At 51.9% G+C, this 27,870-nt stretch overlaps 1 protein-coding gene across 5 annotated transcripts in view; it reads left to right on the top strand.

Moving 5' to 3' along the window:
• The first annotated feature begins 3,921 nt into the window (after positions 1 to 3,921).
• Positions 3,922 to 27,870, top strand: part of LOC104872979 (regulator of G-protein signaling 3-like) — a 36,866-nt gene continuing 12,917 nt past the window's right edge. Inside the window, exons 1-2 of one of the 5 annotated variants that reach the window (XM_010639417.3) lie at positions 3,922 to 4,206; positions 22,098 to 23,066. In XM_010639417.3, coding sequence (XP_010637719.1) covers positions 22,098 to 23,066 — 969 coding nt within the window. In that variant the 5' untranslated portion in view covers positions 3,922 to 4,206. The other 4 variants (XM_019209816.2, XM_010639416.3, XM_010639413.3 and 1 more) reach the window with 4 other exon arrangements.

Consider the following 27,870-nt stretch of genomic DNA (forward strand, 5'->3'; position numbering starts at 1 on the left):
CCACGGAGCTGGCTTTGCATAGCTGAGACAGTGGCTGATACTTCCCAGGAACCCAGGTGTCAGGACACAGCCTGGTCCCTGAGCTGGCACAAGTACAGTGGGTCGAGGATTTCTCCCAAAAGCCTGAAATCTCAGGCCAGCATGTGGCCGATTGGGCTGGAGCCAGGAAGGGAGCTGGTCATGGCTCCCAGCCATCCTGTGTTGCTACAGCTGCCCAAGGTCAGGCTGCTACTGCTGGGGTGACAATGAATATGCTCCGGGCTGGAGGCAGGAGCCAGCCAGTGGCAGAGTCCTCCAGGCCAGTTCTATAGGGTGACATTGGGTCTCCTGGTCACTGCACGTGGGCTTCTTTTTGCTGAGGTTGGGAGCTAAATTCTCACGAGCAGGTTGGGATTGTCCTAGGGCCTCAGAAGATGGTGCAGGAGAGGAGGATGGCAAGGGTAGGGGCACATTTAGGAAACATGAGATTAGGGGCAGAATATGTGTTTCACTGCCTTTTGTGCCACTGCTTTGCCATAAAACCTTTCTGCAAATGAGTTCCCTCATCTATAAGATGGGCCTGATCAAAAAAACGATGTCAATAAATGATGGTGATTATCAGCTATTAGTACTTGCCAGAAACATGTTGGGCCCTGCCGTGTTACCATTCAGCAGATGAGATCACATTGAACTTTACTGCTTACACAACCCTCTCAAGGTGAATTTTGTTCATTTATGGGTGACAGCAACAATAATAACCCAATAACAGTAATGACAGCTCATATTTATTGACACACACTGCATACCAGATATTCCCCATGCCTCACAGGGCAGGCTGGTAATAGCCTCATTTTGCAGATGAGGAAACTGTGGCTCCAGTACACTGCAGTGACTTGTCCAAGGCTGAGTTACATTCAGTTTTTGAACTCTTTTTTTTTTTTTTTTCCAGATAGCACTAACTGAGCCAGTTCCTTTAGTGAGACAGCTTGACTGACTATAAAGTCAGTTGACTGACTATAAAGGGGAAATGTGGGGCTGGGGCCCCTGACCTGGCCTCATTTTAGAAATGGATGATGGAGGCCAGGAGGGGAGGGACTTACCCTAGATTCTGCAGGCTAAAAGCCAGAGCTCCCTGTGAACTTGAACCTGAGGTTAACTGCAGTACCGCAAGCTGCCACTCCCACCTCTACAGTCAGGCCCAGAGGCTGAGGCTGCTGCCTCTACAGTCTGAGCTCCTAGTGCAGACTCCAGCACACAGAGGGACTCAGTGGTTATTGAAACAAATTAAAGCTTCTTTGCTGGCTCTATGGCAGGGAGGGTCTTTCTGCTTGGAGTCTGCAGACCCCCACCCAACCTGTGAGCCACCATATTAACAGCCCAGGGCTTCCTGAAGTGGCTGCCCTCCAGAATAGGAAGTGGGTCCCTGCTGGCCCTCTCTGGCCACAGCCCTGGGAACTGCTGCCAACTGGTCTGAACAGTGGGGTGCTTGCTTATGTGATGGGGCTGCACAGCCTTGGCTTCTCTGAGCTCTGGTGGGCTACACTGTTCCGCAGGCTGCCAGGTGCCATGGCCCAGGGCATGATGGAAAGTAGGCTGGCTTCGATCTGTAACTCTGCACCTGCTCAGATATAGCCTTAGGCAAGTCTTGTTCTCTCCCTACCTCCCTGTGAAATGGGGATATTAGAAATCCTATCTAATACGGCTCTGCAGATCTAATGAATCAGTAAGCAGAAAAGCTTACAACAGTGCTGACATGGAGTGGCAAATACGTGTTACATAAAATATATCAATCAACTAATGGGGCCCTGGCCCTGAGTGCCCAGGGGCTGTGGGCCAGCTGGATCTCTCTGCTCCCTAGGTCCCCATTCCCCCGTAGGGAGCAGCACTGTCATTTCTGCTGGGCTCAGACTTGGATGAAGCACTAGACAGGGAGTTAGCAATCTGTGTTCTCAGCCCTGCGACCCAGTCGCTGCTTCCTTGGGAAAGTCAGTTGCCCTCTCTGTACCTGTGTTTTACTGGCTGTAAGTAGGAAGAGTGAAAGATCTCCAAGAGTTCCCCAGCGTAAGTAGCCTGGCTGTCAGCTGCAGGCCATACACTGGGAGGGCCACTGGCTCTACTATTAGTGTCTGGGGCTGCAGGAGAATTGAGGCAGAGGTTGCCCCAGGCTTCCCTCAGACACTAGATCTCCTGTGCCTGAGGAGGAGGCTTCGGGCCCTCTTCTCTTTGTGCCTCAGTCCAGTGCATTGATGTGCAGTGTTCTGTACCCAGCACCCCAGGTGGGCAGAGCTGCCTTACCCATCACAGCAGTGTCTAATCATGGCCTGGTTGAGCTGACCGTGTAGCTGCGTCTCTCTTGCACTGGGCTGGCAGCTCCTGAGGTCAGAGCCCAGGCTATCTGTTCTTCATCACATCCCTGAAGCCTAGCATGCTGCCTGGTGGGAGTGCTCCAGAGTTACGTGGTGATAAAGCCACAGTGTACCTCTTATGTAAATGCGTCCTGTACTCAGGCTCTCCACCCTGCAGGTCTCATCCCAAGCACTAGAAATTCTGTCCTAGGAGCCAGCCAGCCCCACTGGGAATTGCTCAGCCCCAGTAAAGTTGGCTGTTTCCAGAGACTCCCTTGCTTAGTTCCCAGGCCAAAGGTGGACCCTAAGTCTCAAGAGTCTTCAGGATGATAGCTTCCAATCTGGAAGGTTCCCAGTCCCTTGTGAGGGCTTTCTTGGCCCTGGTGCAGGGACAAGGAGAACACTGGTTGGAATTTATAAGTGGCCGACTCAGACGATGGCTGCTATGCATTGTTGTCCCTGGTAAGGGATGCTCTCTCATAGCTGCGTGCGCAGGTGAGTGTGAGAGAGACAGGAATGGAGTAACAGAACAGAAAGGGGCCCAGGGAAGGCAGAGACGAATTCAGAGACATTGAGTCTACAACAAGGAGAGTAAGAGCTGAGAAACAGTGCTTCGGTCTGGGGTGGCCGAGGTGGGATGCAGTAAGGATAGGAGAATGGGGTTCCTTCTGCCCAGTTGTTGGTGTGCTGGCACCGGGTGCCTCCCACTCCAGTGGGAGCTGCTCACGGCATGAACACTTCCGCCTTGGCCTGGGAGACCAGGAGTGTTAGGCCAGGAGTGTTTGTCGGTGTTAGACAACATGCTGAAGCAGCCACAGCATCAGAGAGCAGCTTCTGTGCTGGCAAAGCGCTTCTTGCAGTGATGAGGTGGCAGCGTGGTGGAGGGTGGGCACCCAGAGTGGGACCCGGGGTGTTCCATCCTGGATACACAGCCACCTAGTGGTGTGACCCAAGGCAACTCCCTCTGCCGTCAGTACATGGGAGTCTTCCCCTCCCAAGGTGAGGTGTGGATTAAGTAAAGGAATGCAGGCAAAGCTTTTGACGCAGGGCTTGGCAGCACCAGCTCTCTGAGCCCTCTGTTAATCCCACAGATGGGTGGGGTTGGGGGGATCAGCTCCATTTTGCAATGAGGAAACCAAGGCACAGAAAGGGGCAGGAACTTGCTCAATGAGCCCCAGTGAACCAGTGCTAGAGCTGGAACTAGAATTGGGGAGCTTGTGTCACAGTCTAGTGCTGTTTCCATTGTCCCTCCCTCTTTCCGTTTGGATGTCTACTTTTGTGGTGCGAACTCCTGGGTCTTGTAATGGGCCCCTCTCGGCCTTCTTGTTGGGAAGGAAGCCTTGCTCTCTGCCCCTCTCACTTTCCCTGAGTTCGGCACATTAAAGTGCCTGGTAAAAATGCGTGTCCCCAGCTGAGCCGGATGGGGACTGAAGCTGCCATTACTTGACTGTGCCGACAGCTGCCACCTTCTTAGGGTCGGCTGTGCAGCCTGCAGGACCCTGGGTTCAATTGCAGCCGCTCACGGGGACAGAGAGGCGCGCGGAGGGTGGGGGTGTGTGACAGAGAAGCCTCCGTGATTGGTTCAGTCCGGCCAGGGAGCGGCAGCCGCTGGCTTTGCGCTGCCCCAGCTGGGGAGCGCTCAGGATGTGTGTGGGGTGGAGCTGCCTCGGGATCCCAGGGGCAGGAGTTGCCGCTGAGAGGGATGGACACCTCTTCCTCTGGAGCAGCACTTTGGGGGCCGGCTTGGCTCCAAGGGACTGGCGGCAGGGGACCCAGTGTCAGCGTTGGTGAGAGTGTAAGCGAAGAGCTGGCTCCGTCCCTCGCAGGCTGAAGGACCAGCTGGCTGAGGACTCTTCCTTGACAAGTCCAGGCTCCTTCTCAGGTGAAAGTAATTTGAGAAATCCCGGAGTTTTCGCTTTGATGGAGGAAAGGAATCCAGCCTCTCTCCAGAGTGGTAGCGACCGGCTGGACAGGGTGTGTGTTTCGGAAGGGCGCTCGCAGGAGGAGAAGGAGGAAGAGGAGGAGGATAAGTAGGAGGAGGAGGAAGAGGAGGAGGGACGGTGATGCAAGGGTTTTGAAAACGCTACCTAGATGTGGGAGGTGGAACCTGGTCATTTGGTTCTGCTTTTCCCAGCAGGTAGCGCTCCCCTGGGGAACTTGGGTAAGTCCATAAATAGCCCTGCCAACACAAAGGAGCTCTGTCTGGGGAAGGCAGTCGCTTGACACGGCAGCCCGCCCGCCCGCGGGAGCTGCCACAGCCACGGCGGCCCGCCTGCCCGCGGGAGGAGCGGGGTGGAGACCCGGTGGGGCGGGCTGGCAGGAACGGCAGCCAGGAGTCGCCTGGGTCCCTGCAGAGAGTGCTGGGTAGGTGCCTCGGTGACAGGGCTGTGTGAGGTGGGTGAGGGGGCTCTTGTCCAAGCCGCCCTGTGCCCTGTTTCTACTATTTCTATTGTTTCTTCCCTAGGGCAGCCATTGGTAGGCATGTTGTGACCAAACTGGTTGTGTTCTGTTCTGGATCGCTGGGAGAGAGAGAGAGAGAGAGAGAGAGAGAGAGAGAGAGAGAGAGAGAGAGAGAGAGAGAGGGAGTGTGTGTGTGTCTTAGGGGGCAAAGTCCCTGCCGAGCCAGGGATCATGCTTCTGCTCCTGCTTCTGGGCTAGCCAGTCAGCTTTTCTTTCTGAGAGAGAAGAGGAATGTTTGGCGACAGAGGACAGAGAAGTCGGGACACTGTGGGGCTGGAGCACTCAGCCAGTAGTGTTGACTATTGTGTCAGGGATGCTGGCTTCACATTAGGCACTGGGATGGCAATGCTTACCTTGTTCCACTGGTAGGAAAAGAGGTGGTCTCTGGGGTTAGCCTTGGGCAGTCACTTCTGATCCCCAAGACTTGCAGAAATGTCCGCTGGAAACAAAGCCGGCTTTCTCTATCTGGTGAGCTCACAGCCCCTTGAAGTGCCTGCACCTGCTCCTTGGCTCCAGCTGGGACTCTTAAGGAAGGGGTAGTAGTGGTTAGAGACCCACTGGCTGTACGGAGCTGGTCATTGCAAACAGAAGAGAGGCCAGTTCTTTTCTCAACTTGGAGGGTCCACACCTCTACTCTTGTCCCCAGGTGTCCACAAGAACCTTGAACCCAATGGCCCAGCCCTGGAGGGAGGAGAACCTGGACCCAGAGTAGGGAGGGGTCTTGTCCAAGTTCAAACAGCAGGTCTGTGGCTGAGCCAAGACCAGGAAGGTGGACCTCTGCCTCAGAACAGCAAGAATAGGACATGTGGGAAGCCATTACCCTGACCTGAGCTAAGCGATTCAGCACTGAATCTCACTCTTCTGTCTTGAGATGCCTGGCTTGGTGTAGGGCCATTAGGTCCCTCAGCAACTCTTGCAAACTTTTCCTACCCTGAAAGGCTTCAGGAAGGCTGAAGCAGGAGCATCTTCAGAAGGCAGGAGCTGCCAAGGCTTCTTGCCCCCCTGATTCCTGTGGGATCCCAGCCAGGGCACTGCAGCTGGCATCAAAGTTTCCACTCAGGCCCCTTGAGTCCTCTGTGCGCAGCCAAGGGCACCTCCCCTCTTCCCCAGCCCTCGCACGTGGCATGGCTGAGCCCAGGGCGGGCCCTCCAGGGAGCCAAGTTCCACTGTAGGGCTTGCTCGGGCTCAGCCTGCAGTTGAGGTGCAGATGGTGATGAGGATGGGCTATGACCCCTTGCTGGGAATTCTCCAGCACTTTGTACCAGAAGTCGTTGATGGGACTTCTGGTTGTAAACACTTGGTACTACATTTCCAGTTTTCTTGCCTTTCTTCCTAGCTTCCATGTTCCATCTGCCTCACGTCTCTTCCCTCCATGACTTACCTACTCCATTTCCACAACCAGGGCAAGTAAGTTCATTGGTGGTGGCACCCCATGGCTGCTTTGTGCTTTATGTATGCAGGCTATGGGCCTTATTCATCCCTTAGCCACCAAGGGCCCAGCCTGGTCCTAGGGTTTGTTTGGAGCAGGGTGTTGAATTACCCTGGCTAGCTAGAGTAGGAAGACAAACTCTGGTTTCTGAGTCTGCTCTATCTTCCCATCCTAGATGTGTGCCTGGCAAGGGAGTGCGTACTGCCAGCTAGACAGTCTCACCAGGAGCCCTTTAGGAGGGGCCTTAGTTTTTGTACATTGGTATTGCCCATAAAGCCCAGGGCTTGGGGGCAGATTTTGATGAGAGAATGTTGATGTCAGCTTGGCTGAAGCCATAGAGAAAACCTACTCAGGGCACATTCTGGTCTGGGCGGTGTCCACACCCAGTCTGAGCCATAGAGAGTGGAGGGGACAGCCCTGGCTATTTCAAATGCAATGCTCATGGTCCTTTGCACAGATTACAGGGTCATGAAACCCAGCTTCCTGGACTCCCTTAGGATGGTGTCAATCAGGCTGGACCTGGGACATTGGTTCTCAGCCAGTGGTCTAGCTGGCTCTCCCAGCACAGGCACGGCTGGGCAGGGCATGCCCATGCCCAGCTGTGTCCCTGGGGATTCTGAGAACTGCTTCCCATTTGGTCTCCAAGGCCCTGGAGATGGCAGAGTCTGCCTTCTAGACTGATAGAGAACCACTGAGGCAGGAAAGGAAGAACTTGAGGCTACATGCAACTCAGCTGCAAAGCAGGAACCAGAACCCTGGACTCTGGTTTCCCAGCCCAAGCCTCTTTCCACTGCACTAGCTGGATGTCTCAGGGTACCTGAGTTTCAGCTTGGTACTCTTTATCTTGGGACTTCCCGGTTACACTTCTTTTTGGGCCCTTGGGCTTACTGAATAGAACTCTGCTATTTTCTGGAAAAGCAATGCACGTGGTAGAGAAATCCCAGACAAGGCACCCCCTAGTTCCTTATCACTGATGATCATAGGCAAATATGCCTTTTTATGGCATAGTTTCCCCTTTGGGGCAACCAGGAACTGAACCAGATATTGCCAGGTCCCTTCTAGGTATCTTAAGTCTTTGTAGACCCCCCTCCTCTTCTTGGGTTCCAAGAGTCAGGGTCAAAGCCAGAGTCTGGCTTAGTCTCTGACCTTTTACTCAGACGCCTCGCCTCCGGGCAGAAGGCTTCTCAGGAAAGCTGTGGCCCAGGCCCCAGCTGGGAGGTTTGTTGTTGTTTGTGGAGCCAGGCTGTTTCCAAGATGTCATTGCTCAGGGAAAACCATCATTCCTCTGAGGGATAAACAAGCCTGCTTATGGCTCAGCCCCTAAACCCAGAGAGGCTGGAGCCACTCACAGCAGGCCAGCTGGGCTCGGCCCCAGGGAACCACCACCTTCCACTATATCACCAGCCACACCCACGCATCCAGAAGCAGGGTAGGAGTGGAGGCAGAAGTGCCAGGCCACGAGCCTCTTGGGAGATCAGAGTTTCCAGGCACCAAAGAGAAGGGCAAGGGTCCCAGGATGTCCTCTTCTTTCTGGCAGTTCCTACGTCATCACTACAGATGCATGGAGAGCTGTTAGGTGTGCCCTCCGCCCCAGATGGCCCAGAGCTTCTCCCCTATCCTGGCTCACCATGGGCTAGCCTGCCTGCATCTGGCACTGTGGCCCAGGCTGCTCGCCAGAGAACTACCTACAGTCCCTGATTTAGAGAGGCCAGGTGGGCAGTAAGTTGTATGGGACTGAACTGGGCCTGCTTTTCACCACGTAGCCAGGACTCCCTGTGCTCTCCTGGTGTTCTTGGGGTTAGCCTTGGGACACTCAGGAGAGGTGGAGAGGGGCAGAAAGGGGGCTTGTCAGAGCCTCTGGGGGCCAAATGACTGGCAAGAACCTGGAGAGAAGGCTGGAGACAACCAGGGGAAAGCTGTGGAATGGAAAGTGGCACAGCTGTCCCACTTTTCAAGTTGTAACTCGTGTCCAGCATGGACATGAAACCCTCCCTGCTCAGAACTTGGTTAATGGAGCTCCCAGTTGATCCAGATAGTGGCTCTGTACAGTCTCTCTGCCGCACTCTTCCCTTCCTCTTTGCCTTTCGCATTTGTTCAGCGTTACACTCTTGCCAGATATTGGAAGTACAGACATAAAAGGCTCATTCTTTTTTTTTTGGTACCGGGGATCAAACTTGGGACCTTGTGCTTTCAAGGCAGGCAGAGGAACCACTGAGCTAAATCCCCTCATTCTTTGATCTGGTGCCAGGGATGGGTAGGTAAGGGATAGAGACAGTGCACCTTCTACAGTGAGGCATGGTGGGGGGCTGTGGGAACCCCCAGGAAGCATCCAATCCAGCCAAGGAACCTCAGTGAAGTTTCTTGCAGGAGGTGAAGCTGAATCTTGTAGTATCAACACTTGCCCATTGAAAGAGCAGTTCTCCACTCCAGTTCACAACACTTCTGTAGTGTAGGGGCTATAGGCTTGGGTCTTGGGGTAGTGCTCACCCCTTACAGTGCGTGCCCTTGGGCAAAACCCAGAGCCTCACCTGCCTCCCATTTCATCAGGCAGTGGCCTATCTCATCTCACTGGTCAAATAAGATGTTCATGTAAAGCTCTTAGAAATGCTTCATGCCTATGGATTCCAGGTCATCTGGCACTGGGAGTGCTGTCAGACCTTATCTCATAGGTAGCTGTCACTAAATGTGGCAATGTAGGTGAGGTGCTCAGCATGGGGTATGAATTAGTCAGCTTTCTGTTGCTGGGACAATTCCTGACATATGCAACTGAAAGGAGAAAAGGTTTATTCTAGTTCACAGTTTCAGAAATTTCAGTTTATGGTTGGCTGGCTCCAAGGCAGAAACATCATGGTGGAAAGCTGCTCAATCCGTGGTGGCCAGGAAGCACAGGGAGAGGAAGAGAAGGATGTGGGTACAAGAATGTACCCAAGTACCCTTTTGGGTCACACTCCTAGTGGCCCACGTTCCTCAGCCATGCCCAACTCCTAATAACACATTCAGCTGAGCCCATCAGTGGATGAATTCATTGGTGATAGTGTCACCTTCTCAAGTCCCACCTCTGAACACATGAGACTTTGGGGGGACATTTTAGATCTAAACTACAACAAGGTCTGACCCAGAGAAGGCATTCAGCACACAGGTGGTGAGCAACAGCTTTTTACAGGGAAAAAATGTCGGAATGTGCTAGTAGAGATGTGTACTAAGGGCAAGGGGCTCATGATGGGAAAAGCCACTGTTTCAACCAGAGAGCAGAGGAGATGACATTGCACACCTAGATTTTGTTTATTTTTCAAATAAATTTTAAATGGAAGTATGTCATACTTACAGGAAGATTAGAAGTGTATAGCTGATAAATTTTCACAAAGTGAACACAACCACGTAGCCCCCATCCAGGTCAAGAAATAGAACATTCTAGTACCTGGAAGCCTCCCTACACCCTTTTTTAGGTATTATCACCTCAAAGGCAGCCTCTGTCCTGATTTCTGTCATCAACGACTATTGCCTGACTTTGAACTTTATATACATGGGATCGTTGAATAGATATTCTTTTATGCTGACTTTCCATCAGCATTTTGATAGTGAGATTCATCAAGGTTATTGTATTGAATTCTATTTTGTTCCTTCTCCTTGCTCTATGGTATTTCTTTGTCTCCATATACCAGTTTATCCATTCTACTTTTGATGAACATTTGGATTGTTTTTAGATTCAAGGCTGTAATAAATAGTGCTGCTACAAGTATTTTTGGACCTGTCTTTCGATGCACTATTATACTTTCTGTTAGGTAAATACCTGAGGTTTGCAGTTGCTGAGTCATAGAGTTATACATAATTAGCTTTTGTAGATAGCATCACATAATTTTGCTAAGTGTGACGCCAATACATCCTCTTGAAGCTGTATATGTGAGTGCCTGTTGTTCACTTACTTACCAACTTTATTGGCATTAGATATTGTGATATCTAATTGTGGTTTTAATTTATGTTTTCTTGATGACTAATGAGGTTGAATGTCTTCACATATATGGATCGGCTATTTAGATAACTTGCAAAATGCTTGTTCAAGTATTTCTCACATTTTCCCACTGGATTGTCTGTCTTGTTTTTTATGATTGATTTGTAGAAGCCTAAAAATATTCTAGATATGTGTTCAGTGTTGGACAAATACATTGTGAATATGTTTTCCCACTTCTGGTCTTGCTTTTTTTTTTTTTTTTAACTCTTTTTAGGGAATATTTGAAGGATAGAAATTCTTTTAATATGGCATAATTTGTTAATCATTACCTTTTATGGACAGCACTTGTTGAATTCTTTTTTTTTTCTTTTTTACAGGATTATGTTGTATCTTGGTATTCATGAGTTTGTCTTTGTCTCCAAGGTACTGTGTGGATACTAGAGTTTGCCAACACTAAAGTTCCTTATATAAAATGGAGTAGCATCTGTACATCACCTATGTACATCCTCCCATACACTTTTTTTTTTGAGACAAGGTGTCACTATGTAGTTCAGGTTGGCCTTGAACTCACTATAGAGACCAGGCTGGCCTCAAACTTGTGATCCTCCTGCCTCAGCCTCCCATCTGCTGGGATTACAGGTGTGTGCCACCATACCCGGCTCTTTTATATACTTTAAATCATCTGTAGCTTATATATAATACTTGATACAATGCAAATACCCTCAACTGTTATACAGGGTATAATTACAGTGGAAAAGTATGTACATTTTCACTACAGATTAACTTTTAAGTTTTGATCTGGGGTTGGTTAAATTGAGATATGGAGAACCAACTATTCTCTCATCTTCTAGAAGTTCAATCATTTTATGTTTTATATTTAGATCTAAAATCCACTTGTTACAGGTTTTCTGGCGCAGTGTGATGCAGAGGCTAGAGCTCGTTTTCCCTAGATGGGTATCCAATTTATTACAAAGACCATCCTTTCCCACAGAGCACTGTCATCTTTGTCCCAGATGGAGGGACTTCCCTGTGGGTGGGCTCAAGTTTTAAAGGTTGAGTAGAGGTTCACCGGGTGGACAGGGAGGGAGGTGTCCTGGGTAGGAGATGCAGCACAGGCACAGGTTTAGAGGTGTGAATTGGATTGGCTGGAGGGAAAAGAGGAAACTGTGTGGTGGTGATGTTGAGAGGGCCAGAACACACAGGGTGAAGGGCTGTAACTTTATCCCAGATGACTTGGAGGGGTTTTGATCAGGAGAACATAGTCAGGTTTGTAGAAGGCCCAGAGGTTGGAACTCCCAGGGTAGAGGATGATAGGAGGATGAATTTAGAGCAGACCCACCAAACTCAGCCCCATGTCACACCTTGGCAGAGACCAAGGTACATCTATCTGCTCAGCGAGGCAGTGGAGAGGCAAGAGCGTGCCTGGTGCCCTGGAAGGTGACCTTCAATCTCAGGATTGTAGCTGAGTCCCAGATGCCTATGCCAGTGTCCTTGGGTCGAACATTCTCTCTCTGCCACCTTCTGCCCCTGACCGGAGCCCCCAGCACCACAGGCCTTGATGAAAGAGGTATTTTAGGAATGGGGTAGACAGTGGAGGCAGGGGTATCTCTGGAAAGGTCACCCTTTCTGCTCCTGCTGTCCTTGATGTACCTTCAAGAAGATCTGACCTTTCTGGGCTGGCTGAGAGCCAGAGCTGGACAGATCCTCATAGGGCGAGTGATGTGGCCTAGGTTACACAGTGAGCCAGAAGGGTTGAGCCCAGGGGAAAGCTGAGCATGGACTCATTCCCTCCCCAGCCTTCAAGACCTTTGATGTGGGTCTCAGTTTCCTCCCTTGAAACACGCAGCAAATAAGATTCCTATTCGAGGCTGTTTTAAAGGTCAAAATGCATCAAGCAGCCTGTCCCAGTATTGGGTGCAGGGAAGGGAGCTGATAAGACTGATGATGATAACAGGAACTGAAAATTCTTCCTGAGTATCTACTATGAAGTGTGAAAAAAAAATACAGTGACTGTTTACATTTGAAACAATTTATTACAGTAAAAGACACATTGCTACCAATCCACCTCAAAGCACCCCTCCCCACTTCAAACACACTTATCCCAGTGTTTTTGTCATATTCTGAGGCAGTTCTGGAAGTCCTCTTTCATAATTACCTTTAGTTGCACTGTTGTGACTGCCTCAGTGCCCCATATCGATTCAAAACGCCTACCTTTCTTGGTCATATTGACTCTGGGGAGGAGCCAGAAATTGTGTGGTGCCAGATCTGGTTCATAAGGTGGGTGAGGACACACTGAAATGTTTTTACGAGCCTGCCTTTCCATTGGATGGCACTTGGCAGCAGCATTGAGGGTATTTTTTTTTTTTAATCATACCTTGTAAAGATACTCATGAAAGATGGCTTCTAGAACTTCTGAAAGTGGCAAGAACAATGGGATGGGTGTACGCAAAGAGAGTGGAGTATTCTGAGAGAGATTAATGGGGATGATTGTTTTACGGTAGTAGATGTTTTAAAATTTAAACATTCACTGTATAACGAATACTCCTTGTATGTGGCAGACTCTCTGCTCAGCCCTTTATGTGGACTGTCTACCAACTGCTCTGTGCTGTGGATACTCAGTGTTTGTATCACCATTTTCCAGTGAAGCCTTGCAGGGGTTAAGCAGCCTATACGCAGGATTCGAGCTCTGATTTGATCTCCGGGCACCAGTTCTTACCACACTGGGCTCCCTTCCCACCACCTCTGCTCGCAGAATGCTCCCTGTTTGCTGAGCTGTTCCCTGCAGGGAAGCATGGATTAGGCTTGGTCCCTGGTGCCCACCCAGCGCAAAGGGCGCTGCCATGCGCTGAACACTGCAGCGCGCTGGGCTCTGCCTCCACATGTCTGGCAAGAGCCTAGCGAGGGAGGCGGCCCTCTGACTTGGTCACGTGGTTGGGAAGTGAGTGGGAGTTGTCCTCAGGCCTGCCTGACTCCAAATGTTGGCCTCGTGATTGCAGCACTATTTGTGCCTTTCCTAGGGTCTTTCTGGCCTGGCAGAGCTTGTTTGGTTTCATCAGCCTAGCGCAGAACATTGCATAAAAGCCCCACTTGGAAGTGGTCTTTGGGAAGCAGAAAGTTTGGTGGGGTCCCCAGGCGTATGGAGTTCTTCACTGATGGGACTTCTGATCCTAAATCACAAACCACGCGGAGTAAGAGGCCCTGCACCTGGTACTGCTGGCCACTCCTAGTACCATCTCAGGTGCCCAGCACAGTGCCTGGCCCAGGTGGGCTCTGAGGAAATAGTTTTTAAAGGGAAGGAGCAAGGAGAAAGGAAGTGAAGAGGGCAGAGAAGGAGCTCTGGGGTAGTACGAAGGCAGTCCTTCTGCTGTGTGAGTGAGTGGGCGCGTGCATGTGCGTGTGCACTCGTGCTCTAATGTCTACCTGCTCAAGTTCACTTTCTGTGCATCCTGTGCCATGTGCATTGTGCCCCCCCCCCCGGCTCTCGGCTTCCCTGCCTGGCCTGCTCTACTCTCATGGCCTGGGGCTTTGGCTCCGCCAGAGGGGGGTCCTGGTTTACTTCCCTCACTCCACCCCCCCACATCCCCCGAGTTATGCGGCAAATGTAATACACAGTCCAGCCTGTAAGTAGCCCGGCAGCGTCTACTTAGTGCTGTAAGTACAGAAAATGTGGAGCTAGAAATAAAAGAAACAGATGAATAATGATGAAAAAGATCGGGGAATCATTAACTGAGCATCTGCTGTTTACCAGGCACGGTGGCAATGCCTTTGCATGATACTCTCACTTCCAACCCTATGAGGTCAGTATCATTGGCCCCATTTTGCAAATAAGGGAACTGGGACTCACAGAGGTTAAGTGACTTGCACAAGATGAAAATGCAAATAAGTAGAGGAACTCTGGGAGGGCAGGAAGATGAGCAAGCTGGGACCTAGGCCCATTCGCCACACATTGATTTCAGGGTGGGAGGGGTTTAGCTTCCTCAACACCTTGTTCGTGCCCCATGGAGCACCTGTGTCTCCTCCAGAATTCTGTGCTGTCTCTATCTGCAGCCTCTTGTCCTGTCACTTTTCCTGTGACCTCTTCTGCTGAGAGCCCTGCTGGTCTTTCTCGGCATCCACAACCCCCTAGGCAGGGGAGTGCAGGTAGGCAATTGACCTGGCCCCTGAGTTTGTTCCCTGTGGATCTGATACCTTCAGGGCAGGGACAAGTCTTGCTGCTGTTTGGCACAGGCCTTGGCTCGTGGTTGGGCTTGGTAAGTATTTGCTGTAGGTATTTGGGGTGGGGTGGGGAGCAAGGTAGGCTGGGAACTGGCAGGGGGCCAAGAGCCCTCCAACTGGGGGATGTTAGGGGCAACCGACTGGGACTCACAGGACAGGTAGGAAATGGACCTGAGCAGGGAGAGGTATTAGGGAGAAGAGGCACAGTGCAGAGAGGCAGAGAAGGAGGGTATTGGGCAGGAAGGGAGCGGCAGTGATACCTGGCCTGAGCTAGTTCCTGAGCAGAGCACCCAGGGTTGGAGCAGGACTGGGAGCTCTCCTGACAGGCGTCCTTCACCACAGCACAGGAAGACACCCAGGAATCCCATCTTTCAACTCCTTGCCTTTCAGAGTGGAGGTAGAAAAAGAGGTCTATGGGGTGCAGATGCCCTTGGCCCACTCTTGAAGCAGTGTCGTCCGAGACCCTGAGAGAAGAATGGGCCTGGCAGGGCTGTGGCAGGACAGCAGAGCTGGAACATAGTTTGCAGCTGCTTTCCCTGTCAGCCTGGGGAGAAACAGGCATCTGGGAGTTGCTGGGGGTCTCCAGCAGGCTGCCTGGAGCATGTCCTTCTGGCTTGGTTAGGTGGCAGTGCCAGGAGTAAGGGAGTCTCCTGATTTCTCACTCCTCAGGGAATCCCCTTTCCTGAGTATTGGCGGAGTTTCTGACCTGGGGAGAGCTGTGTCTCTGGGCCTCAGCCTTTCTTTCAGTAGAATGGGTTTGCTCCCTGCTGCAGGGTGCTGCCCTTCTGAGCCCCCAACAGGTGAATCATGGGCTCCTTTAGGTATAGAGAGGTTTCAATCTGTGGTCGAATTCTTCCTTCCCTGGGCCTCTATGAATGGGGCTCACAAATGGGTAGATGCCTCTAGCAGACTTGCCAGCTCCCCCCGCCCCCGACCTAGGTCTTTTCTCTTTTGCACTGTTTCCCATCATACAGGAAGCTCTGTGCGTGGGAACCAGTCCTGGCCTGGGTACTAGTCCCGATTCTGTTGTGCGACCTGTGGCATATCACCTCCCTTCCGCCTTCGTCACCTTATCCACTGAGGCTGTAGACTTTAGAATTGTCTGACAGTTAGAAAAAAAAAAAATGAAAATACCTGGGCCCTACTCTTAGGGAATCTGATCCACTAGGTCTAGAACTGGGGTCCAGATACAGGTATTTTGAAATGCTCCACAGGTGATTCTAAAATGAACTGTGTTGAAAGCCAATAGCCTAGTCTGGTGTTTTTCCAACTTCAATAGGCACATGAATCGCCTGGGATCTTATTAAAAAGCAGTTCCTGAAGAGTCTGTACTTCACACAAGTGCTCTCTAGCAGTGGCCACACTTTGAGGAGAGTGTCTAGATGGTCCCGTGAATTTCACTGGATTGCGCAATCGTTCATTCACTCATCAAACACTTAAGGCTGGGGGCATGGTGAGGATAGAGGAAGAGCAGAACCCGGTTCTTTTTGGACTACAGCACTTGGGTTTTATTTCCAAGGCACTGGAGAGCCACCAGGTTTTAAGGAGAGGAGTGACAAGCTCAGATTTGTACCAGAAGCCTTCCTGCCATAGCACAGGGTATGATCTGGGCCACCGCTGAGGTTGGCACCATCTGGGTGGGGGATGGTGGTGTGGTGTTGGGTATGGATAGAGTGAAAAGATTCTTTTTGTTTTTTTTTTTTAAATCAGTGCATTTATCTTTTAGAGCAGTTTGGAAATTAAGCAGAAAGTACAGAGTACTCCTCTGCCTTCTTTTCCCAGCATACGTAGCCCCCCAGTAGAAAGAGTTCTGAGAGTCGACAAAGGATGATCCTGAGGATTTGATGATTGGCTACAAGGGGTGGCAGTGAAGGAAAAGGAGAGAAAATGATATCCAGGTCCCTGGGCTGGGTGACCAGGGTGGCATTGCACAGGGACCTGAGAGGAAGAAGGGACCAGGGAAATCATACATTCAGTCTGGGCTGCATTGATTTTGGGGTACTGACAGGGTACACAGGAGTTCTCCACTCTGCTCAAGTGTGTGTGCTGAGCTGCTGGTGGCTGGACCTTTGCATATATTTTTCCTCCCCGGTGGAGCCTTCCCTGCCTACTGAGCAGACTTCTGTTCTGGTTCAGGGTCATCTCTCAGGTCCTTCACCCCTCTAGGCCACCTGTTCCACTCTCCCCTTTCCTCCCTCTCACAGACCTCGCAGCGCTGCTGCGCCTCAGGGCATGTTTAGTGTGTATTCTGTGTTCTTGGAGATAGGCATCCTTCTTTAGCCTGTGAGCTCCGTGAGGACAAGGGACGGTACCTGTGCTCTGTCCCGGTTGTATATCTTCGAGCCTAGAACAGTTGGCTGCGGAGCTCCACTGTGAGGACTGGGCCACAGCTTCCCTATGGGATGTGGCATCTGGAGAAAGGTCTGGGCTGGCTGTGTGGACCAGGAGGTGTCAGTGGCCGGATGGGTGGCTGTGGCCTGAGGAGGAGCCTGGTGGGTGCCTAATGGAGCGGCATGCTGGCATGCTTCTCTGAGATGACAGAGGGTACGCAGCCCAAGTGCTGAGGGATAGGCAGCGTGGGGTGGAGGACGGCTCAGCAGATGAGTCAGAGGAAGTTGGAGGGAGCAGTCAGAGCCAACTGTACTGTGGTGGTTATGGCTGCCATTTATTGAGTGCTTGCCTGACTGCCCAGTGCCATGTTCTAGATGCACATTAGCTCATTTATTCATCTAATAGCACTGTGAGGAAGTGTTCTTAATCCTGTGTTATGGCTAAGGAAACTGAGGCACGGAGAGGTTAAGCCCAAGGTTCTCCAGCCAATAAATGTGAAGCAGGCTCAGTAGCCTCAGCCCCTGGCATTGTTGGCTGTGGCCTCTGTCCTCTTAGACTTTGCCCAACCTGTCTCATTAGAGGCAGGGAAAAGAATGGCCTGGAGGCTTCCTGAACCATAGGCAGAGGCAGCAGGGAAGATTCTGGCCTCTGGTATCAAGAAGCCAGACCCTGGAAGAGCGTGGACTGAGGCTGGGTGGAGGAAGCTGAGTGTCGGCTGAGCAGCTGAGGTTTGGGAACATCAGCCTGGAGCTGGGATCCCAAAAGGTGGGGACTAGAGTGCACCAAACTTGAAGGAACAGCCCAGTGCAAAAGCCAAGCCCGGAGGTTTGAGGCAGGGCAGGGATTCTAAGGGCCTTTCCTTTTCTCAAGTGACTTGTGCTTCATGGATACTTTCCAAGCCTTTCCTGGCTCTCTAGAAAAGAAGCAGGAGGCATCTTCACCCCTTCACGGTCTAAAAAGCCAGGTAGCTTGGGACCTCATAGCTAGCAAGTAGAGGCAATTTCAGCCCAGATCTTCTGGCTTTATGTCCAGTGTTTTCTGTAAAATCCTGACTGTGCAAGGGACACCCTGAGGCCTAGGCAAACCCAAGGACCACCCCCAACACACACATACTGCCCCAGAGCAGGAAGTGGTTTTTGAGGGCAGATGCTGAGATGAGATGTGATGAATCATTGGCGTGAGACCTGCAGGTTGCCTCTGGGGTCAACTGTCCTGGCTTTGAAATGAGTAGCTATGTGACAATGGGCAAGTCCCCACCAGCAGCCCACCATCGACCCCCAAACCCAGTGGGCAGTCAGTGGGGTGTGGGGGCCTGGGAGTTCCTGGTGTGAGCAGGAGCTCTGGGTACAGTAGCTGCCATCCTTCCCCGGCCTGTTATGAGCTCTGGATTGGATTTGGGAGAGGATTTGATTAGATCCTAAACAGTGGTTCTGTTTAGAGGCCCTGGTTCATTTCCTGTGTGCTGCTAGCAGGCAAGACATGGGCAGAATTAGCCCTGGTCCAGCCAAGCCAAGGAGTGATGGATGGAGAGATACAGACCCCTCAGGAGGGTGGGGCTGCACTGGCCAGCACTCCAGACCTAAGGCCCTGAGTGAGCAGCCTGGTCTCCCTGGGGAGATCTGGCTGGATTCCTGTCACCCCCACCTGTTGCAACAGCTAAGTGGATGTCCCCAGCTGCCTGCACTTCCTCCATTAGCAGGCGCACCACACTCCTTACACCCCATTGTCTAGCCTCCTTTTTCTGCTTCACTGAGGGCAGAGGACTGTGTCTGACTTGTTCCCTGCAGTGCCTGGAGAATGAATGAATGTGTGTGCCCAGCCCCCACATCCTGCTGGCCCTGCCCAGAGCAGGTTTGATGCAGACAGCTCTGTTGCTGTCATTTGCTGGTGACAGGACGAGCCACACCTGTCATTCATTCTGCAATCTTGCCCTCATCTTTATCTCCTCTCTTGCCTTAATTCTCTCCTGTGCTTGCCACCGATCACCTAGCTGTCCCAGAGCATCCCTCAAGTCACTCCTACCCCAGTTCTCCCAGGAACACTGGCCTGACCAAACCTGCCTACCATGGCTGTGGCTCACACAGGCCCTGCCTGGGAACATAGCAAGGGACAGTGAGCCTTGGGTTTTGTCTGAAAAGCATCCGCTCTACTTCTAATTTGCTGCTGGCTCTTTCCCCTCCCTCTGGATCACAAGGCTGTAAATCCTTGTATGTAAGAGGGCTTGGACAGGGGACCAGTCTTAATCCTGCACATGAAACTTTGACTTCTTAGGTAATTCCCTTACCCTCTAGGCCCTCAGTTTCCCCATCTCTAAGATAAAATAAGGCTAGTATCTAGCAACTACCCTCATATCCAATGCTCTGTCTGGGCCAGGCGCTATGGGAGGCCACCCTTAGCCTGTGAGGCCACGTGATGTCCCTGGGCTCTGTTCCCAATGAGAGTCAGAGGCTTGACCAGAGTTGTAAAGAGGGAAAGTGGCCCTATGAGGATGCAAATCTGACCGGGGCCTCCAAGCATGTAACGGCTGGGCATTCTGGGTGGTTTCTTGGCAGGCCCGGTCCCTTGGGAGGGTCCTCTGGGGACAGGCACCTCTGCCCAGTGGCACTTCCCCACTTGGCTTTGTTTGGTTTGGCCCAGTGTAAGGCAGGTTCTGAGAGGCAGGCTGACTTGCACTTCTGGTTTAGGGCTTGTCGCTGTACTTTCCCCTGGCAGGCTCTGCCAGCAGGCACCCCTGGGACAGGCCTGGCCCCGCCCGTCCTCTCCCCTCAGGGAAGGGGACATCAGCCTGCTCCTTACAGGCCTTGAGGTCTGCATCAGGCTGCAAGGGCACCTGGGGTTGCTACTACTTCCATCTTTCTCCTAGGACTAGAGAGGCAGGTGTGTGTGGAGTTAGGTGTGGGGTTCAGGGGAGCTGACTGGGGACTGTTTATTTGTCCAAATGGAGATCCTCCCTGGTGGGTGGGTGATGGGCTGGGGGCTGGGACTTAAATCGGAAATCAGCTCTGGAGGAACAGAGCCAGAGGCCTGGGCTCTAAGCCTCTTCCAGCCTCCAGTTTTGCAGATTAGCTTTGGGCAAATCACCAAGTCCCTGTTCAGCCAGGCTGGACCTTTAGTCTTCCTGCCTGTCCAGTGGAGGGTCCTGTTCACCTGGGAACAGCCTGAGGTGCTAAGCACAGCCCTTAGTTTACAGCAGTTCTGGATTAAGGGCTCTGCTATCACAGTGGCCAGCACTGATTCTGGGCATTTGGCAAGGTTTACTTTCAGGAGTTCCTGGGAAAGATGAATCTTTGTGTGCGATCCTTGAGCTCAGAATTTCCCTCTAGATCAGTTTGTTTTTTTTTTCGGTTTTTGTTTTTTGGTACCAGAGATCGAACTTGGGACCTTGCGCTTGTGAGGCAGGTGGCAGAACCACTGAGCCAAATCCCCCCGCCCTAGATCCGTTTTTATAAATCAGCACAGCTACTGTCTCCATCATCATCTCCATTAAGAACTTTATACTTTTATAGTATATTGTCCTGGTTTGTCACTTGGGCACGTTGGTGATTGGCTCTCTCTGATCCTGCTGTGTGATTCTAGGTCAGCCCCTGCCCCTTTCTGGCCCTCAGTCTCCCTTTCTATGCAGTGGGGATTTGCAATCGCAGGTGTTTCATGGTCTAAGGCTGTGAGGTCACCTCCCACCTGCCGGGAGTATCCCATGGGCAAGAATGCTGTGGAGTCCATCTTTGGCACCTGTCTTTGGCCCAGGAACCAGAGACTAAGGTGTGTGCTCTCTGACCCAGCCAGGTCATCCTAGAATCCTCCGAGACTTCCCCTTCCTCTCCACCGGACGGGACCCCTTTTGTTTTCATGTTCCCAGGCGGTGGCTCTTCCCCATGCTGTGCTTTCACATCTGCTCTGGTGCTCCCAGAGCGTGACCCTTGACCTGTGTGTGCAGCTTCCCTGAGCCATGTGTGCCTGGGTCATTTGCTCATAGCTGAGAGGGCCTGCCTGGGGGTTCACATATTCCTTCCAAGACTTCTCAGTGCAGGGCACATGGCCTTTGGGTCTCAGGGCATCTGTGCAGTAGTGGATAAGTCTTTGCACTTGGGGTTCAGTTTTCATCATAACATCAAATGGTCATTCGTGGTCTCCTAACCAGAGCTTGTAACCAAGTTCTGGGGGCACCTACCACAGAATTCTGTGCTAGTGCATAGTTATGCACATGTTCTTGGGCCTCTGTATGTTTCCAGAGTAGGTGTTGGGTCTTCTTTCGTTTGTTTAAAGTGGCCGTGGTTCATCTGGGCTCTAATTAGTTCTAGCACTAGCATTCCAGATCCTTGAGTGTGGTGAGGTGCTAGGCAGGGCTGAGACCTGCTTTCCCATGTGGCTGTGGCCCCCTGGACCCTGACATTGTCAGGGGTGCAAACTCCTTGTGAGACAGATCTTTTTCAGACGCTCGTCAAGGGAACTGCTTTTCCCTTTGCAAATGGAATCTTCCCAGCAAAGCCTGAAGGGTCCCTTGGATTGTGTGTTTAAAAATCACTGGGTGGGTGATCCCTTCGTGCCTTGGAGATGATCTGTGTCTGATATCCAGTTAGCCCAGGTGTGGGCAAGATTTTACAGTTCTGGTTTTATTCCAGTTTACTGATTTCAAAAGGTACTTAACATTTAGAGTGAATTCTTGTTTGAATGACTCACTCAGACTTTTTTAAACTTTGGTTCTGGTAGAGTTTCTTTGGCTGTGTTGAAGATTCTGCCACTTGGTGACTGCTCTGGTGTGGGGGCTTGTTTTGCTTCTGGTCCATAAAGACAGAGACTGTCTAGTTTTTCCTTTACTCACAGTGCAATGTCACTCCTATTTTCTTTTTTCATAAAACGAGGATAATGGTGCAGTGGGGTAGACCGTGCAAGAGAGGAGAGTGAAGCTGGCATGGTGCCTACCACACCATGGGAGCCATACATGTGGTGGTTACCTCTCCCTCTTCTCCTGCAAGTAAACAGCCATGCTTTGGGTGGAGCAGAAGTCCCAAGCAAGGAGATAGTGGGGGCTTAATGAGCTGAGCCAAGAGGGCTTTCAGGTTTCTATTGGCATTTGTACTTTTTTGTTTTTTGTTTGTTTGTTTGTTTTGGAGACAGGGTCTCACTATGTAGTTGAGACTGACCTGGAACTCACTATGTAGCCCAGGCTGGTCTCGAACTCACAGCGATCCTCCTGCCTCAGCCTCTTGAGTACTGGGATTACAGGCATGCGCCACCATGCCCGGTGGCACTTGGACTTTTTGGTGGTGGGTTGCAGGGTTCAGGCTACTCCCTCATTTGGTGCCAGCCTCCATGACCTGGGTTCATACACCGTGTCTGGCCTCTTGAAGCCTTCTCTTTTGAACCTTCCTTGTAATTTTTCTGTTTCTAGATGTTTGAGACAGAGACAGATGAGAAGAAAGAGATGCCCTTGGAGGAAGGGAAGGGACCAGGTGCTGAGGACTCCCCACCCAGCAAGGACCCCTCTCCTGGGCAGGAGCTGCCTCCAGGACAAGACCTTCCACCCATCCAGGATTCCTCTTCAGGGCAGGAACCTGCTTCTGGCCAAGAATCTCCAGCAAACAATGACTCACCTTCTGGCCAAGAACCCCCTCTGGGCTCAGAAGCCCCACCAAGTGAGGACTCCCCATCAGGCCAGGGGTCCCCTCCAGCCTCAGACCTACCACCCTGCCAGAACCTCGCTGCTGGCCAAGAACCTGCTCCTTGCCGGGACCCTGCACTTGGCCAAGACCTCCCTGTGGTCCCAGAGCCCCTTGCCCAGACCTCTCCACCCTGCCAAGACCCGTCTCCCGGCCTGGTCTCCCTGCCAGCTGAGGCCCTTGCTGAGGAGACCTCGAGCTCTGGGGACCCATCGGCAGCTACTGAGGGCCTGCCTGCCACCTCCAGACCCACCTTTGTGATCCCCGAGGTCCGGCTGGACAGCACCTACAGCCAGCAGGCCGGGGCTGAGGGGGGCAGCTCAGGAGATGAAGAGGAGGCAGAGGGGGCAGAGGAGGTAGAGGAGGAAGAGGAAGACGAGGATGAGGACACAAGCGATGACAACTGTGGCGAGCGCAGCGAGGCCAAGCGCAGCAGCATGATTGAGACGGGCCTGGCGGGTGAGGGTAGCCTCTCGCTGCGGGTACAGAACTCGCTGCGGCGCCGGACACACAGTGAGGGCAGCCTGCTACAGGAGGCCCGGGGCTCCTGCTTCTCCTCCGACACCACCCTGCACTGCTCTGATGGCGAGAGTCCCTCGCCCAGCTGGGCCATACCTTCACCCCGAACCCTCAAGAAAGAGCTGGGCCGCAACGGTGGCTCCATGCACCACCTTTCCCTCTTCTTCACAGGACACAGAAAGGTAAGAGGGTAAAGGCGGAGGAGGGCGGGCTTGTGGGAAGCGGGGGAGTGGGCATCAGCGCCCACCCACCTCTGCCCTTCTGTATGCCTCCCAGTGAACCTCCTGTCCACGTGACGGAAGACAAAGCCAAGGCCGGAGGGACCAAGAAGTCAGAGGCTAGCCTGAAACCAACCGTGTCTTTAAGGCCCCAGACGCTGTAATCCCACAGTTTCATTGTCCTCAGAGAAGGCAGAGAAGGGTTGACCTAGCCTAGGACACTGAGTATTTGGGTGTAAAATATCTGAGATAATAGCTGAAGAAATAAAGAGTTACAATTGAGATCTGCTGCAGGCCTAGCTGAACTAGAAATCTGTCAGCCAATAGCAACAAAGAGCACATATTTATCCTTTGCTGGCATTATTCTAAGCAGTTTGCACTAACCCAGTAATTCTTAAAACAACTCTATGGAGTAGATGGCATTTTGTGCCCATTTTACAGATGCAGAAACTGAGGCACAGAGATGTAATCTAGCTTTTCCAGATACACAGTTTACCAGTATCTAAACCAGAATTAGATTCTGGTTCCAGGACTAGAGCTCATAAGTACTATGCTGTCTGTGCAAATACTTATACATAGGTACGTAAGGATTTAATGGATTTCCTGTGTGTGCCAGGTCCTCTGCTCAGTGTCACAGCAAGGGCCACAGAGATGTGAGAAATCTGTTTTCTGTGGGGGCTGGGAGCACAGCCTCACAGGGAATAGAGATTGTGCCATGGCCTTGAAGCCCACCAACCAGTTTGACCCTGGGATCTGTCCCTTACTTCCTGCATGGGTTTTAGCAAGTTTTCTGGCTCCTCTGAGCCTCACTTTCTTTCCCTGGAAATTAGAGGCCAGTAGCACTTGAGTCCAGAGGTGGGAAGAATGAACCAGAAGAGACTAGGGCCCCAAAACATGAACAACATTGGTGTAGGCCTTACGGAGCGCTGGTGCCTTTCCTGCTCTTGAAGTACAAGAACAGGGTGAGGTGTTATTATGACAAGTGAGTGTGGTTCAATGGGAGGGGTAATCAGGGACCAGGAAGCAAAGGTGACCCTCAGAGATCTGGAAATTCAGAAGAGACCCTGGAACCTGGGCCCCACAGGGAAAGCATTTGAAAAAAGATGCTCCAGCCTGGCCTGAAAGGTCAAACAGGTTTAGAATATTCAGAGGAAGGGGCAGGCATTCTTTGGCTAGAGCAGGAGATTCCTAAAGGGCAACGTGTGGTGTGCATGCTGCCACTCTTCTCTCCAAACCCATGGCAGACATCACTAATGGATTTCAGTACACTTCTACACTGAGTTTGAACAGGAGCTCTGAAGCCCTGGCCATAAGGCAGACTTGGCATTTGTGAGGATATCTTCTGCTGCAAGGTGGTCAGTCTGGAGGGGCAGGCTGGGGCCCTCCAGAAAGGACATTGAAATGGAACACAATCCCTGAGGAATTGGGACTGGCTCTTAAGTTTCCTCATCTGTAAGCATGTGTCGTTCTTAAAACTTGGTATGCTCCAAAATCACCTGGAGGAAGTTATTCATATGTGATTTCTAGTCCCCAGCCACAGGATCTGGAATCAGAATTTCCAGGATTGTGCACACACCCTGCATTTTACACAGGCCCTCCAGGGACTGTGATGCCCTCCTGAGCTTGAGTGTCACCGTCATAGGCTGCTTCTTGAGGCAGCTGCTACAGGAGAGGCAAGGCCTCAGGCTGACCTGAGTCTGGTCTGGCTGTCCCTCTCTAGGGAGCGTCTGAGAATCAAGGACCCACTAACCTGCTTTGGCCCTTCCGATCCTGATACTCTTGCCAGATCCTTCCCTTCCCATTCTATTCCTCTGTCACCCTTGCTCTGACACAAATATTTATATTCTGACAAATCTGTGCACATTCGTGCATACACTTCTATCTAGTTCCCCAGCTCTCTCGACCCAGCTCCTATTTTAGCACACACATTTCTGGCTGGGAGTTCAGCCGGTTTGGGTCAGCTCTTTCCTGCCTCAGCTTCTTCTTTGGGTGCCCAGGTTCCCACTGGCATCTTCTTTCCCAGTTTTTGGCCCATCACCTCCTTTCTTGGGCTTGAGTGACTGCGTTGGTAGGGGCCTCAGAGAGTGTCCCCAGCCCTGTGTTGGCCACCCTCCCAGGTGACTTCCGTTTACCGGGGCTTGCGTCCTTCATCATCCTCATCCTGGTCTCTGCAGCCCACCAGCTTCAGGATTGAACCCATCCTGGGTGAGAGGCCATGAAACCTGGACCGGATGAGCACCTGGCCTAGCACCATGTCCCCTTTGCAGAAGGCCTTGGGCTAATCCCTGCCCCCTCCGAGCCTCAGTTTCCTCACCAAAGAAGTAGGTAGGGTAGCAATGCCTTCTGCATAGGGTTGATGGCAAGATTAAATATCTTGATCCAGAAATTTAGGGCAGTGCCTGTACTTGGCACTGAGGGGCTGTTTCATAAATGGCCTTCACGTTGCTGTGGAAGAGGCAGAGAGGAAGCGGAGGTCAGCAGGAACAAGAGTGGTGACACCTGTGTCCCCCTCACAAAGTAACAGCCATCCCTCTCTGACCTTCACAGCAGGGCTGTGTGGTGGGTCTAGCGCTCCTCTCTCGGGGTGGGGCTGAGGCTGTTTTGTCCCAGGCTGCACAGCCAGCCAGGTTGCAGCCAGTGACCTCACCCTGTCCAGTCCTCTGTGACTCTGCCCCAGACCCATGCATCTCATGCTGATGAGGGGCTGACTGGGCCAGTTTGGGCGGAGGTGGGGCGTATTCCCCCACACTTCCATGTTCTTGGCTCGGGCCTGCCTGTCCTGGAAGGTCAGTGATGGGCCACTATTCCCAGGCAGTGTGAAGAAGAGGTAGTCTTCAGCTTGTGGATCCAGGTAGGCCCAGGTTCAAATCTCAGCTCTGCCTCCTCCTTCCTGACTTTGAGACCTTGGCCAAGTAGCTTCTTTCTCTGAGCTTGTTTTCTCTTATAAAATACGAGAATGCTAGGTCTTCTTGGGTTTTTTCTAGGGATTCAGGTGGTAGGCTGTAAATCTCTGTGCTGGGGGCATTGCAGGCTCTGTGCACAGGGCAGTGATTTGGTCATAAGCTGGGATGCGAATTTGTGCTGCTGTGTGAATGAGCTGCCACTGCAGGGAATGCGTGCTGCCTGCCACAGGGGGACTGTCAGTCCCTGCTGTCCCTTCTTTCCCCATTGCTGTCACCCTGCCCTTGTATATCCCGAGTGATCTCCACTGTAAGCAGGAGTGTTGGAATCAGACGGGTCTTAGGGATGGTCTGTGTGGCCACAGCTGTCCCACTGAAGTCCAGAGAGAAAGACCTCAAGGTAATCCAGTGGGTCATTGTTCCCTGTGTGGTTAGTTGGCTCATGGCGCCCCCTGCTGCTGGACCCCCAGGTGCCCAGCAGAGCGGATCCAGAGGCCTGTACCTGCCATTTTCCTGGTGAGCCAAAGGAGGAGCTCCACAGCATAAATTCGGGTCTGGGCCCAAGATGCTGTCATTAAAGCACAACCCCAGCCTGGCCTGGTTCAGCCTTGGGTCACAAGCCATTCTTTGCCAGTGAAGAGACCGCAGGCGTTGGCCCTACCCTGGCTTCCTTCCTCCCACCCAGCAAGGGACTGGCTCCGGCAGAGACTGTCAAGGGGCGGATGCCAGCCCACAGTACCAAGCTTCCCACCTAGGCCGGATGTCAGACAAGAAGACCCCAAAAGCGCCTTTCAGCCCCAGGATATGAGAACACTTTCAAATGGCCCAAAGAAGAGTTATTTCCCATGTCTGAACAAATAAATATAGTTTAGATCCACTGTCTTCACATGGTCACATGGGGCCCAGTCAGGGAGCCCTAGAACTCAGACCAGGACCAAGAAGAAAACTAACAGAGGTCCTGCTCACAGAGGAGCCCTCAGTCAGCACTTGGCTCTGGAGCCAGACCCCAAATTCTCTGCTGCTTGTCAACTCAGGGAGCCCAGACAAGTTAGCAAATCATTCCGGGCCTCAGTTTACGCAGCTGTAACCTGGGGGAAATAACAGCAAATGCCTCTAAGAATTGGTGCAAGAACTAAATTAGAAGGCATTGGGAGCACTGTACCTGGCACATAGCGAATGCCTAATAAATACTAAAACCTTCCCCAGCTAATAGTTACAGAGCACTTCCCACACGCTCACTATTAGAACCCTCACAGTAGCCCTCTGAGGTGAGTTCTGTTGTCACCCTCGTTGACCAATAAAGAAACGGAGGCACTGAGAGGGGTAGAACCTAACTAAGGTCAAGTCGTTAATATGTGATTGAGCTATGATTCAGATCTGGGCAATTTTGAATCTACACTCTTAATCACTACTATAATTATAGTTCTAATGATGGGACGAATTATAATTATTATTCCAAGAGGCTGTGAGCTGCCAGGCCCCGGGGGTGGCTGGGTGAGGCGGGGCAGGCCCCAGGGATTCCTGCCTGAGTACACAAAGGGCTGCTGGGTGGTTCTGGGCTTCTATCCATTTGCCTTTCAGTAGGGCAGCAGGGGATAGTGGGGAAGTGGGCCCCACTGCAGCCAGAGGATTTGAGGGGCCCCTTGGGTCCCTTCCAAGGCCTAAGGACGCAGCTTCCCTGTGGATTTGGAGAATCTCTAGAGGGGGACTCAGAACTCTATCTTCCTGTCTTAGTGTCTGCTCTTCCTGGCCTGTAGGCCCTACTCGGTGCGTGGATTCTCTGGCTGCCTGGGGGTGGGGGTGGCTCCCAAGGCCAGAACAGCTCAGCCCTCTATCAGGCTGCTTCACTTGGGCCTGTCCGTGCTGAA

This window comes from Fukomys damarensis, unplaced genomic scaffold, assembly GCF_012274545.1.
Source record: "Fukomys damarensis isolate Sample0158 unplaced genomic scaffold, DMR_v1.0_HiC HiC_scaffold_36, whole genome shotgun sequence".
NCBI lineage: Eukaryota > Metazoa > Chordata > Mammalia > Rodentia > Bathyergidae > Fukomys > Fukomys damarensis.